This window comes from Equus przewalskii, chromosome 2 (assembly GCF_037783145.1).
Source record: "Equus przewalskii isolate Varuska chromosome 2, EquPr2, whole genome shotgun sequence".
In the NCBI taxonomy this organism is placed as follows: domain Eukaryota; kingdom Metazoa; phylum Chordata; class Mammalia; order Perissodactyla; family Equidae; genus Equus; species Equus przewalskii.
In genome coordinates this window covers 73226452-73240646 of record NC_091832.1, presented here as the reverse complement: position 1 = coordinate 73240646, position 14195 = coordinate 73226452, and the positions used below count along the sequence as shown (strand labels likewise).

The 14195-nt window shown below is 34.3% G+C and overlaps 1 protein-coding gene across 4 annotated transcripts in view; it reads right to left on the bottom strand.

Annotated features, from left to right (window-relative positions):
- The window catches only part of FSTL5 (follistatin like 5), a 718252-nt gene that overhangs the window by 59500 nt on the left and 644557 nt on the right, over positions 1–14195 (bottom strand). For all 4 annotated transcript variants that reach the window (XM_008519642.2, XM_008519644.2, XM_008519643.2 and 1 more), the window contains 2 exons: positions 9705–9812; positions 3978–4102 (listed from right to left, as the gene is read on the bottom strand). In XM_008519642.2, coding sequence (XP_008517864.2) covers positions 3978–4102; positions 9705–9812 — 233 coding nt within the window. The remainder of the gene's footprint in view (positions 1–3977; positions 4103–9704; positions 9813–14195) is intronic.

Here is a 14195-nt window from a genome sequence, read left to right as displayed (position 1 = left end):
CAATGGAACTATTTCTTTGAAAATTAACAGAATATAAGAAATAAAATTTTTTATTCTTACTTAGAAGTAAAAAGGCATATAATTATAGAGTGATTTAAATTAATATATTTCAATAAGCATCACAAATCATCCATGCTATTAACTAAATTTTAAGTAATTTAAATTTTCCTTAAATAATGGGGGCAGGGATTACCATCTCACACTCAGGCATATTAAAAAATCTACTATAGAGTTTTATTAAGCTTTTAAAAATGAACTTTTAGTCAATAAGCATCTAGTCAGTCCTTTTCAGAAGGTCAGCAAGTAGTGGGAACTATCGAGGAGACAGGAGTATAACACATCCTTTCTCATCTTCCAGCAAGTTTAGTTTAGTTAACTTAACTGTATTCACCACGGAGGCTCACATGCTCACAATTTAGAGAAGGCTGCGTGCTGGTCTGGAGTTTTTCTGCATCATCTCCTGGACAAGCACTCATATTCAAGAAAGAGGAAGGCAGGGACACAGCTTGGTCCCATAACCAGAACCAGCAGTTTAAAGACCATTTTGTTTTAGACCAAAGGTAGTGTGATCTAGCCCAGCCTAGGGTTTAGGTAATCTGATTTCTATGGAGAAGGAAAGTATAAAATAAAATCAAACGCGCTTTTTTCACTAATAAGCTCCTACTCTATAGGACAAAACAAGAAAACTGTATGTGGCTTAGTCTGTATTGCTCAGGGAATGGGATGGAATTCTCTGAGGAGCTGAATGAGTTGATGGTACCAGACCCTCATTCTCAGATATTTTTAAAATGGAAATTAGTTTCTTGAAATTCAAATTCCTCATGCCATTCAAAAAGAAGCCCAAATTAGGCTCTCAAAAAATTTTAAAGTGCTACGAATTTCAAATTGCCTTAAAAAGTGAACTTCCCAAATTTCATGAAGATTGGTTTTGCAAACTACAAGTTTATCTTTTAATATAGATTTATAAGGTTATTTTGGTTCCCTTAAATTCCTCAGTCTCGAATTACTTTACAGACGAAACAAGCCTGAGAATTACAGACACAGAAAAAATTTAAAAACGGAGGGTAAAAAAGAGAAGACATCAACAAGAAAAATAGAGACTTCTGGCAAAATTGTAAGTAATCTCAGGGGATCTCCCGCACCAGCGTAGATTATTAGTCTGGACAACAACTATCACGGGCAACTTAATATTCAAACGTTATTTTATTCCAATCCTTAGAAAGAAATGAAGCAGGCTGGTTAGCTTCACAGTAGCCAACGGCAAATGGTGTTGCTGGGGTACTCAGTCTTAGATCTGTCTGACGGGAGATGTAAGTTCTTATTGCCGCTTCCACACAATTCATGTGCTCTTGATGCAGTACTTGCTGCATGTCCGACATTGTGTTAGCTGCTGAGAAATACAGTTCAGAAGAAATACAGTTCTTCCCTCAATACTATACGGTCTGGTTTAGGAAATAGCATAGCACTTTCTTCCTTCTTTATTTCCATTCCTATGAGAAACATGAATTAAGTGCCTACCAGTTTTTAGGCACTAAGAATATAAAATCCTGCCACTTGGCCAGGAGTTTCCAGACATTGGAGATATAAATTATTTGAAATGAGGGTGTAGTGATCTGAGAGAAAAAGCAGATTAATGTGATGAGGGGGTCAGGAAAAAAAAACTAATATTAATTAAATACATATTGTGTGTCAGACCTTCTGCCTGGTGTGAAAATATATACCAAGTACAACAGTCAGAAAATAGTCTCAATTCTGAAAAACACAATTCATAAAAAGATCAATCTCAGGAACATATATTTAAACAAATGTCAAATTTGGTTAGAGAAATATGTTAAATGAAATCGGTAGGGGAAAATACTATTTCTATCCCTCAGGTTTTCCTGAAGTGGAATAAATCCTTATTGTGTTAAAAATACTTTACATATTTAACAGTTTATTTTTGAAAATGCATGCTAAGTTTTACTCCTACTCTTAACTTTAGTAATAGGAATAATTACTTGGAAATGAAACAGGAAATTTGATGATCATTTATGTTCATTAAAATGGACTCTATATGCAGGTAGGATTGTAATAATTTAGTTTAGTCTTCTTAGAAGTATTGCAAAACACCCATGCATTTCACTATACACCCCTAAAAGGAATTAAGACATTTATAAATATCCTCAAGCATACTTTTCAGCATTTCTCATAATATATAGAAATAAGTAAAATAAAACTTTGCCCTATATGTGTTCACATTATTTGGATGTTCTTCTAATTATTATTAGCTCCAACTCCAGCTATGTGGTAATCATTTAGACCTTAAAGAAATGTTGTGTTCTGATGGTATTTCAATTATACATACAACGAATTGCACATAATGCTTACTGCATCCAGACAAAGTCAAACTCCTGTGCCTGGTAGCTATTTTACCATAGTCATGCAATTTACTTGTTGTAGGGGGAAAGAAATACCCAAAAGTATACAGTACTAACCCTATTAGTGTCATAGTCATGGGAATTTTGCCCTAAATAATTGTATTCATAGTACATCTTTTAAAAATAAGCAAAATTGATCATAGTAGATTAAGTACAGTAATAGGGAATAGGAGAATGGAGTAAATAAAAGCAAGTGTTACAATATTAAATTATTGATTAGTAATAATTTATCAACAACTTGAAAACAAAGGCATATTTGTTATTCATAACTCTCAATGCCAATTAAGTGAAATTTTCTCATCCAATAAGAATAAAAGCATTATATATTTTTAAAGTACAATCTCAAATGGTATCATTTTCAGTTCATATGCTGATTTTTCAGTCTCCAAACTGTTATAGCACTTGCAGTCAGACCTAAATATTACTACTCTGATGCAAATACTTTTCAAATATGCTGCATTTTCAATAAGTTCTACTTACTTTCCACAAACACGTGTAATAATGTTGACAAGATATTATGTTTTTTAGTCTTTTTATTGCTGAGAACGTAATAGGCATTTTGAAAGTAATGGTCAATTGCTTGACAGATGTATTAAACTCTGAAACACATACTTGGCTGCACAAAGAACAGTTCGTCTATAATGTCTTGAGTCATGATTCTGATTTATTAATCCCTCTTTTTATTTTTGAAAGTTGAATTTTGTACTCTTTCAGAATTCTTATAACTCCAACTTTTAGACGAGATAATTTGCATTTTAATAGAAGGGAAACAAATATACAAAAGAGTCAAATAACGACTCCTATAATGTATCTGGAGCAGCTCCCCCTCATCAGAATTCACTTGAGAAACAGAACAAAATATTAGTTTGGTTCAGATTCACTAACATTGCTAAGCAATTCTTTAAAATGTTTTCAGTAAATTATCAAGTACATAATACTAGAAATCATGATATATCCAAAGTCTCCCCCTTTTAAGTATTTAGACCATCCTATGAAACCCTGAATGATGTCATTAGAAGTTATTACTTTTCCACCTCTTGTAAATACACAGAGAGAACATGTCAATATGTTTTCTCCAACAAATAAACTTCAGACCTGAAAGATTTCATTTCAACTTACTATACTTCCTAATACAATTTTATATTGATTTCTATATGGGCAAAAATGATACAAGAATGTTATTATAATACATTGAATAGATTTTTATGAGAGTAGCTCTTCCGTCTTGCTGAGTTCAAATGTCAGCATTTTGAAAAGCCTAAGAAGACGATACTAATGACAATTTGTGAAAATATTAACGGCAAAATTGATTTAAAGATGCAGTTATATCTTTATAAATGCACTTCTGTATTAGGCATAAAAAGAAATTATGATGGGAAATTTATCACTGACATTGATAAATGAAAGTTCATCAAGCAGATGAGACAAAGCTAAATCATGTGCAATTATGTGTGTATTTGTTATATAATTGAAATGTTTGGGGGTCTTTTTATGATTTCCCATAGCTTTCTATCAAAATTAGAGAGAATCTAACAGTTGATCGCTCATCTTAGCACTTACCTCATATGGGTGATGATGAGTGTTGTAGTGGGAATGAAAAAATCATCCACTCGGTCAAATTGCTTTCCCACTGGCTGGGTGTGGATGGTGTGGTGTAGTACATTCCCACTGGCCAGGGTTATTACCTAAATAGAACACACCATGTTTAGATCTTGGCAATGCATTGCCTTAGTAGTGTCAGCTTGAATTTTATTTAGACATGAAATAAATCTCTGGCAGTTGTTTGTAGAGACTCTCTATTGCCATCTTCAAAATTAGTATATTATTAAGCAAATTAGTATTCTGTAATTGTTTATTTTCAATGTGGAAACTTCTATGTTTATAAAGAAATAAAAAATAGAAAAAGATTTGTCTTGAGCAATTTCTCCTTAAAATATAAAATAAATATAAACAACTTCTGTATTATAAAAATGTTAACCTTACTATAATGAGAAAAATAAAGGCCAGCATACATCTGATGTAAATCAGATATTAGCTTTCTTTCTCTCTCTCTCTCTTTCTTCCTTTCTTTCTTAAACAGTTTTACTGAGATATAATTGACATGCAAAAAACTGCCCTCCTATAGAACAGAGTTGGAAACATAGGACTCAAAATTCCCAAATAAGACATGCGAAATATTTTAGCTCTTAAAAATCTTAGAAGAGATAAAATCACATTTTAAATTTTTCCTCCTATAAATTGAAAATAATAGATTTAAGTAAGTTTTAATCAAAGAGGTTTCTTCTTTCTAACTATTCATCAATAATTAATTAATTAAAAGTTTTAAAAACTTTTACAGTCCATTAAAGAAAAGATCACTACATTTAAACTCTTTTATTCTTCATATCCCATCATGCACCAAATTCTGTCGGTTCTTTCTTCAGATTACCTGTACCTTCATGTTTTTTTCTGTTGTCTCTGCTGCACAACCATTGTTCTGTGTTAGCCTTTTAAAGCATTTTCCCTCTTTTAAATCCTTTCTACAAATGGCCACCAAATTAAACTTCCTAAACGACTGACTGATTCTCCAAGTTAAATAGACTTTCCTCCTTCACAACTGAGTCTCTTCCTTGGGTTTTTATGACAGAGGTAAATAACATTTTTAGTTTTAGATTTTTCTTTTTTTCTGAAAAGTTAATTTTCTTCATTCAAATGAGTATACTTTCATTGAGTTCCATTGCAAATCACCATTTACAATGAAAATAGATTAAGTATTATAACAATCAGGACAGGTTCAGCAATGTTAGAGTTAAAAGACAAAACAAAACAAAAGCAAACAGAAAACAACTTTTAAAGTCCTAGTGGCTTAGAAAATTATGATTGTGGTTCACATCTGTTACTTCCCCAGAGGGCTGTGGCAGGATATCTACTATTTGCACTCAGTATTCCACGCCGAAGAAGCAGGCAACTACCTTGAATGTTTCCATTCACAACAGACTTCCTTTGCCAGAATTGATCATATGGCCCCACCTAAACAAAAGGAGCCCACCAGGTACCCAGAGGAAGACAAAACCAAAGTATTTGATAAAAGCTTTAAAGACATTATGCCTGTTTTATTAATGAATATCCGTAAGAAAGTCATCACTGGATTTTAGCTACTCATAATAATGTCTACAAGACTTTAATAAAGATCAGCAGGAGTAACAGGGAAGGAACTCTCCACATTTTCTTTTCTTTAGATTGTATAGAAGTGTATACTTTTCAAATGCATCTACATGTATTTGAAATTAATAATAATACTTGGACTGATGGCCACAACAATACTATTTAGGGAGAGCTTGCTATGTGCCAATATGTGTTCTAGGTAGTTTACAAGCATCACCAAATTTAAAATTCAAACAACACCATAATGTATGTATTGTTCCCCAACATTACTGATGCAAAAATATTTCACACCACTCAAGATATATTAACTGAGCATCTCTTTTGTGTTTGGAATAGTCCTAGGGTGTAAAAAATACAATGCCACTTGTCTAGTTCCCCTCAGTCTGGATTTTGTTCCTTGATAGTTCTAGGTCCTTCTCGTTGATGGAATTGATTACCAGGTTCAGGACTGAGCTGACTAACTGCAAGGACACACACACTGATCTATGATGCACCTTAAGCAAAAGGCTCAGTCTGGTAACAACCCTTGGCTCATTCCTAATGTCATCCTGCTGCTAGTCTCGCTATGTGTGATGCCTTCCACAAACCCAGAGCCACCACCTCCTACTGTCACCCCATCTGGCTGGGGCTTACTTCCTGGCCAATAGCAAAATGTAAGGACTTTATTCCAAGTTGTTTCCTGTGGATATTTTCTTCTCTAATTGTGGTGCACTTGAAAAGACATTACATACGAATTGTAAAACTGTGCAGATGACAGACGTGATTTTTAGAACAGCGTTTCTTAAATTTTCAAAAGCCCTAGCTTCTTTTAAAAACATAACTATGATAAATCTTTGAGAATTCATCTGAGAACACTAATTGGAAAATCAATGTCTTACGTATCTAAAATTATGACAGTTTATGGGGTTTTATTAATTAATTGCAAATATCACAGAAAATAATCTACTTTGTTTCATAATTGGCAAAGATGTACAGATTTAATTATAATCAAAATAGAAACACAAAGTAAAAGTAGAGGTTCCAGATTTTTTGACGGAATGCTTTTTTACCTTCAAGGATTAGTGGGTACAATTATAAAATATACTGCCTTTGGGCAAAAAGTTACTTCCTAGCCCTCACAACCTAGCATCAATCTCTTTCCAGTCTAATCTTTGAACATTATGGCACAGGGACACTCTAGCAAAAATGCGAGCTTGCCTATGTTTTTGGTTTGGTGAATTCAATTTCTCCTAATAAAAATCTGTTCCTCTTTTCAAACAAATCTTAAGTCCCATTTCCTTTGGGGATGTTTCCTGATAATCCTATTGAGAAAAAATTATCCATGAGCATTTGGACATTTCTGCAGTCAGGTCTTTCTGAGCAAAGGGCATGGCGAACTTAGTTAAAGGATGATGGCATAGCAAAAATGCTTTGGAAGCTAGGGATGGTGTATTGCTCCTGAGACATTTAGAGACCTAACTCCTTTGAGCCAATTACTGACATTCCAAGATACTGACATACCCCTCCTCTCCCAGGAGAAGATTTATGTACATTCGGTGTAATAATCTCTATCTCTCACAGAAGAGGATGTGCTGATGCGCTAAGTCTCAAAAAACAGAAAAACATAATTCCAGCGTCCTTCTCCTATAGTACAAGTGTGCTGCACATGGAAGGTAACAGTCTCTCATCACATCACCCCACGGAGATTGGGGCTGGAGAATGAACACTGGCATGCTCTGTTAGTAAGAAAGGGTCTGTTCTCTGATCCAGAGAACCTGTGTTTCCTGTCAGTCTATCTGTCTATCTATCTACTGATCTACCTATCTATCATCTATCTACTTGTTATATACTTATACTTATACATGCACATTTTGTGTAAATAAATTTCTTTATGTATGTACTATTTTAAGAGTACACTCTATTCTTACATTTTATTTTATATTTTCAGGTGTGAGACTTACCTTTCGCTCCCACCCAGCAAAAATCTTAAAGATTCACCAAATCTTATTAGCATATTTTTTATTAGATAGTCAGAGAAAAAGAATCCATTTTTAGATGGCTGGATAATGTGTGGGAAGTTATTTAACACCTCTGCAAAGCCTTTTTTTCACCTTTCTTTGTAACGGTAAAAGAGTTTGCCTAAACTACTTTGTGGAAAGATTCAAGACTGGGACTGCTATTACTCCATCCAAGTAGCATGTACCAAAGGAGAGGAGAAGGGATCAATTTTGAAGAATATGGTATATTGAAAATGTATACAGCTTTACAAGAAAAAGAAATCTTTTAACTTTTACAAGCTGTGTTTATTTTAAAGGTAATAGTGTGAAAAATAATTCATTACAATGAAAGTTTTTAACAAATCATATACGTTGACCTGTTTTAGTTATCTTGTCAAGATTATATTTTTCAAAATATTAAATAAATAAACCATATTCTCATTTTGTGGTAGATCATTCTAACAATTGTCCACAATGCAGATTGTGCCCTTTCCATCAAGAAATTGGCTGCATTACTCCATTCTCTTGAATCTAGACAGGCAGTGTGACTTGCTTTGATGAATAGGCTGTGGTGGAAGTGACTTTATGTGAATTCTGAAGCCTAGATCTTAATTGACCTTGCAACTTCAACTTCCACTGTCTTGTAACCGGGAACCACCATGCTGTCAAGATGCCATCCGAAAGAATGAACAAGCACATGCAGGAGACACAAGCCACCCAGCTAAGCACCACTACCACATGACAGACGTGGGAGTGAGGTCATTTTGGAGCTTCCAGCTCCAGTTATCAGACAATTGCAGTCACATGAGTGATCCCTGATCACCCCTGCAGAAGCCGAGCCACAGAATTGTGAGTGATGAGTCATTCTTTAGTTTTGTTTAGGACATCAAGTTTTGGGTAGTTTGTTTGCAACAATAGATAATTTAAATAGTGTATTATATTTTAGGTGTTTCAAATGACACATAATTCTAGTGAAATATAAAATGAACCATCATTGTGATAGTTACTCTAAAATATTTTATTTTAATAGACCTGTCCTTTGTAAGTTAAATATTGCAATACTGAAAATAATTCACAAACATTCAATATATTTGTAGTGATAACTGATTAAACAAAAAAACGTTGTGGGGCCAGCCCCGGTTGCCTAGTGGTTAAGTTTGGCATGCTCCGTTTGGGCAGCCTGGGTCCAGTTCCCCGCTACACGGACCTACACCACTGCTCCGTGGCCATTCTGTGGTGGTGGCTCACATACAAAATAGAGGAAGATTGGCCACATATGTTAGCTCAGGGCGAATCTTCCTTAGCAAAAAAGAGGAAGATTGGCAACAGATGGTAGCTCAGGGGTAAATCCTTCTCAGCAAAAAAATAAAAAAATAAATAAAAACATTGCATTCAACAGATTTATTGAAAACTAGCCAAAGGTTAATGATTCAGAACTTTGTAAGAAGAAACATATTCAAGGCAGCGCTATAATCACAGGAAGTTTGAGAAATAGATAAAAAACATTTTTCCAGAGCCAAACATTCCATTCCATTCCCTTTCTTTTCTTCTTAAACTTATAACTTCAAAAATCTAAAGACTACGCCAGAGTCATTGTCAAAATGTATTTATTTTTCTCTACCTGTCAAGTTCTCATATAAACAGCTTCAAAACATAAGCAAATTTTACAAAAATGACACCACATATTTCCCAGTTAGAAATGAGCCTGTGCTCAGAAAATAAATTCTATCTGTTTGGAGAAAAAGGGAGATCTGCTTTGAGACTCTGTCTAACTCTCCTGGTCTCTATCTCACATATTCCACCCTCCTGGACCCATTTTGAAAAGAGAGATGGAAACAAGAAAATTCTCATAAAATTTGGAGGGAGGCAGGAAATTCCTGAAAAGTAGATTATGACTTTTTTTTTCCCCTAATGGCATCAACTTTGTCATCATAGGTTCTTCCTTTTGCATATAGATGCTAACCTTTGATAATATGACCTACTATATTATCCAATCCAAACCAGTACTCGAATATCAATTTTTCCGTTTTTTTTGGTGCAGATCTAAATGTGATTAAAGTATAGCCCTCATATGGAAGAATATCATTGTTAAATGGATACAAATATCCAACAAGACGTTAAATGGTTTAAAGATCACTATTTTCTCAAATTATTGAAATGTACTTACCTGCAGTGTTGGAGAAGTCTTGTCCATGGTACCCCAGCTTAGCACCCAGACCTGGTCATGTGACTTGTCATAGTGTAATTTAACTGGGACAGGGTCTGTGTTTACTGCCTGTAATAAAAAGGAGTTAAAAAAAATGTTTTCAGACTAAATATTAGTTTAAAACTAGACCAGAAATTATGGAAGAATGCAAGAGTTTACATGTCAGATTAAAAATTTCTATTGCCAGTTATCTAATTTTCTAAACCCTTATTTGATTAATTTGGAAATGTAATACTTTATTCAAACACAATTTGCACAATTTTATATAGTCTTGTGTTCATTCATTACTTATGCAAATTGTATGTCATGAAGAAGCTATTTAGAAACTCTAGATATAAATGATTAATATGTGCGTTTTAATCAATTGTTGAATACAGGTGAGAATTATGTTTATTCTATGAGATTTTTCCATCCCAGTACTGGTTATAGGATTTGATCATCTATAATGCTAAAACACCAACAATGTGATATATGGTTGTAACTCTGATAACAGATTACTTAATTTAGTTTCCTTAATGAGAAATCTAAAACCACAGAAAGGAGAAGCAATTTTTTTGTACCATACATGATATGGTAAATGTGTTTTTTTGCTAATATTTATAATATTTAGCATATACTTAAAACAAAACTTCCAGAGAACAAATTGCTGCCAGGAAGTTATTTCACTCACCTTAATTTCAAGCTATTTATAGTATAAGCTAACACCTTTTTAAAGTATTTTCTGTAATAGTTATATTTTTTCTAATTTTATAACATAAAACAAATTGTATTCATTACAAAAACCTTTAACCAATATTGAAAGCATTTCTTTCCAAAGCTCTGTTGAATATCCTTAGAGAATTTCCCGTCTTAGTTCGTAATGTAATCCTCTTCTCAGTGGGTTAGTTAGAGGTAAACTATAGTTACAGTTGAACAACATATGGAGATTCACATTTTAACTAACAAGTTGGTAATTTAGTCATACTAAAGTACTTTTTGTCTAAAACCTTGCCCTGCATTTTATCTATTTAAGATCCTCAATATTCTTGGATTACTGAAGTAATTATTGGATTTCTGAAAAGACTATTTGCACATTTCTGTACTCGTGTCCTCATCCCTGTCTTCCTGGCTATCAGAGCTGTGATAGCGCTTTGGGATCAGGTGGGCAGCAGTGTTCTAAGGAAAGGCAGCTCACTTGGTGAGCACCAGAGATTTAAGCCAGCGACTAATCTCATTCCCCTTTGACAAGTGCTAAGTTTCCCAGCCTCTCTAGAGGCTCAGGGTGGTTGCATGGCATATTCTAGTCTGCACATTGTAAAGATTAATATGATGAATGATTTCTGAGAATGATAGTGCATCAAATATCAAAAGAGACAATAACAGAAGGGGTCTTCTTTGCACTACACTTTCTCTTTCTTCGTGCTTTGAATGCTGTCATATGAGAATATGAAACCTCAATTTCCAAAGCCATTTTGAGGCCATGAAACAATAAGCTTAAGAAGGAAAAGCCAAAACTTTGAAGATTCAGCAGGAGAAATATGACCAAATTCTCGATAATAATCTTGAGTTGCTACACAAACTTAGAAGAACTATTCGTAAACTTGATGCTGTTTGGGATAATTAAATGGTTTTATTGCTTAAGAGATAGTCTGGTATTTTGTCAGTTGTACTCAAGTGAATGCCAGATGTTTCATTTAAATTCTTTCATGCTCGGATTGAGAATTTCAATGCATATATAGCAAAAGAGCCATCATTAATCATTATACTAATAACAAAGCAATAAGATTCCTTTGATTTTTTCCTATTTTCCCCTTTACATGTTAAACTTGACCTATGTATAATCATGATAGTCAGCCTATTTTCCATGCAGCTTAAAATGGAACAATCTTTAGGTCTTTAAAACATTAAAGATAAAATACAGTCACACATCACTTAATGAAAGGGACATGTTCCAAGAAATGCATCATTAGGTATTGTATCATTGTGCAAATGTCGTAGGGTGGGCTTACACAAACCTAGATAGTATAGTCGACTACACACCTAGGCTGTATGGAACTAATCTTATGGGGCCACCATTGGATATGTGGTCCCGTGTTAACTGAAATGTCATTATGAAGCACATGACCGTAGTTCAATACGACAACAAAAGCAGCAATACCAAAGAGCTCATTGTTATTCAATTGTTAGGATACACTTATAAAATGATCAAACATCTTTAGATAACTAAATATTAGGGAACAATTTGAATGAAAATTTCCAGTTTGTCAGCTCTCATAGGGTTCTTTTCTTTTCACCAGGCCTTACACAAGCACTATTTTACATGGCCATGTCACAATCAATAGATTATGTTAATATCCACATAAAATGGGATAAGGAAACTGAGACTCAGTCTTACCAGTAGTCATCCAGCCAGTGATCAGCAGGGCTGGAGCTTTACAGTCCGTGTTTCTCCCCAAGGTGGGAACGTCTCTGCACATGAAAGACTATCTCTTCTAGTTCATAGTTTAATTCCTGACAATGAATATGTTGCCCTCCTTTTTATGCCTTATGTATAAAAACATTCTTTTGGGGTTTTTTTCCCTCTTGAAAGATAGAAAGAAACCCATGGGACCCAAATACATGCAGTATCATCTGTCTAAGCAGTACAGTCCTAATGAATCATTGAAAGGCAGTAAACACCATGCTTCTCAGCATGTATTCTGAAGGCAGCTTCAAATCTTAGCATCTTCACTTAAATTACAAAATAATAATGAAAATACCTTGGGAAGTTACTAAACTTACCTGTGGCTCAGTTTCCTCTATAATAAAATGGATATAATAACACCTACTTCAGAGGGTTGTTGTGAATATTAGGTGTGGTAATAAATATAAAGAGCTTAGGGTATGCTTGGTGAATATTAAGCACTATGAAAATGCTACTAGTGGTACTATTAGGAAAACTAGTTGAACTAAAGGAATTTTAATGACAATTAGCATCATAGTGTTTTAAGGTTAGAGATGCGATACTCTCATTTAGGCAAATGAAGAAACGAAGACTTGGAAGAGAAAGTAAATAAACACAGTCTTTGTCCTTGAAGAATTTATAAGCTACAGGGTAAAAGAAGAAATTAAAATAGCTTGATGTATGTCACAAAAGAAAAATAAAGACCAAATGCCGTGAAAGCTCAGGGGGAGGAGTACGATGCAGGGTAAGGGATAAGAGGAGAAGGTGAGCCTTAAAGTAGGAACCATTTTATAAATGGGAAGACAAAGACTATTTTTTAAAGTTAACTTAGGACAGTATCTTCCAGAAGGTGTCAGAAGGGAGCCCATGATTAATTACCTTCAAATAAATTAAGATATATGTATTTGAAAGAGGAAAATATCAATCAATTTTCAAAACAACTCCAGAATTTGAAAAATATCTCCTCAATGGGCTCCAAAATTTTTGAACATTTTGTCTTTTAGCATTTCAAAGGTTTGTTATTAAATTTAGTTTATTTTGATGTTTGGTTACAAAAGCTCACCAAAACTGAAAAGGACACGAAGATCAAAATGAAGAAAAGGACATCTGACACACTTTATATGGAAAAGGTTTAACTCTGAGGAAAAATCTGTCTAGAAGTTTTCAAGTGTGCAGATAGAACACATTTTACAGAGGAAACATATACATGGTTTTCAGCAACAAACTCATATAACAATGACAAAAATATTTCCAAACAACTATCTTTAGGATCATTTTACCATAACCTAATTTTCACTCAAAAAAACAGATATTTTCCCACTTATATCATGAACTTTTGAAAGGGATAAATTACATGTGTTGGATTTTACAAAATATCTGCTAGTATACTCCGGAAATTGCTTTAAATGATCAGTAAATTTAGACCATTAGCTTTTGTAAAAGAGAAAGGCACAATTAAAGCCTGCAAGCCTCGGTGTTATAAAATAGTTTAAATGTTTCTCCACAGTTTATGAAAAGGATTGTAAAGATTCTACTATCCGTGACTGCCATCTCTCTCCTATATCTCACATCCGCAGGAAACAAGACTGGATCTGTCTTTCAAATCCTGACCTCTGCAGCCCCTCCCTGCCACCGCCATGGACAGACCCTCCATCATCTCTAAGCTCATCACATGGTTTCTAACTTCTAACTTTATGCTCATCAACTTCCTCAACATATTTGCCAGAGTGCTTTTTAAGTAACCATTAAATAAACTATGACACTAATCTGCTCAAAACATTACAGTGTCTTCTCATTTCCCTCAAAGTAAAAGTCAGAAGTCCTTATAGTGACTACCAGGCCCTAGCTGACCTGTCAGTCCCCAATCTTCTTTCTCCGATCCCCTCACCTACTACTTTTCCCTTGGTGTCCCCAATCCAGATGCTCTTGACCTTCTTGCTATTCATCCAACATGCCAGCCACATTTCTGCCTTTTGGAGGTCTTCCCCTAGATAGGCCAACGTTTACTTCCACAACACCTTCTTTGCTGA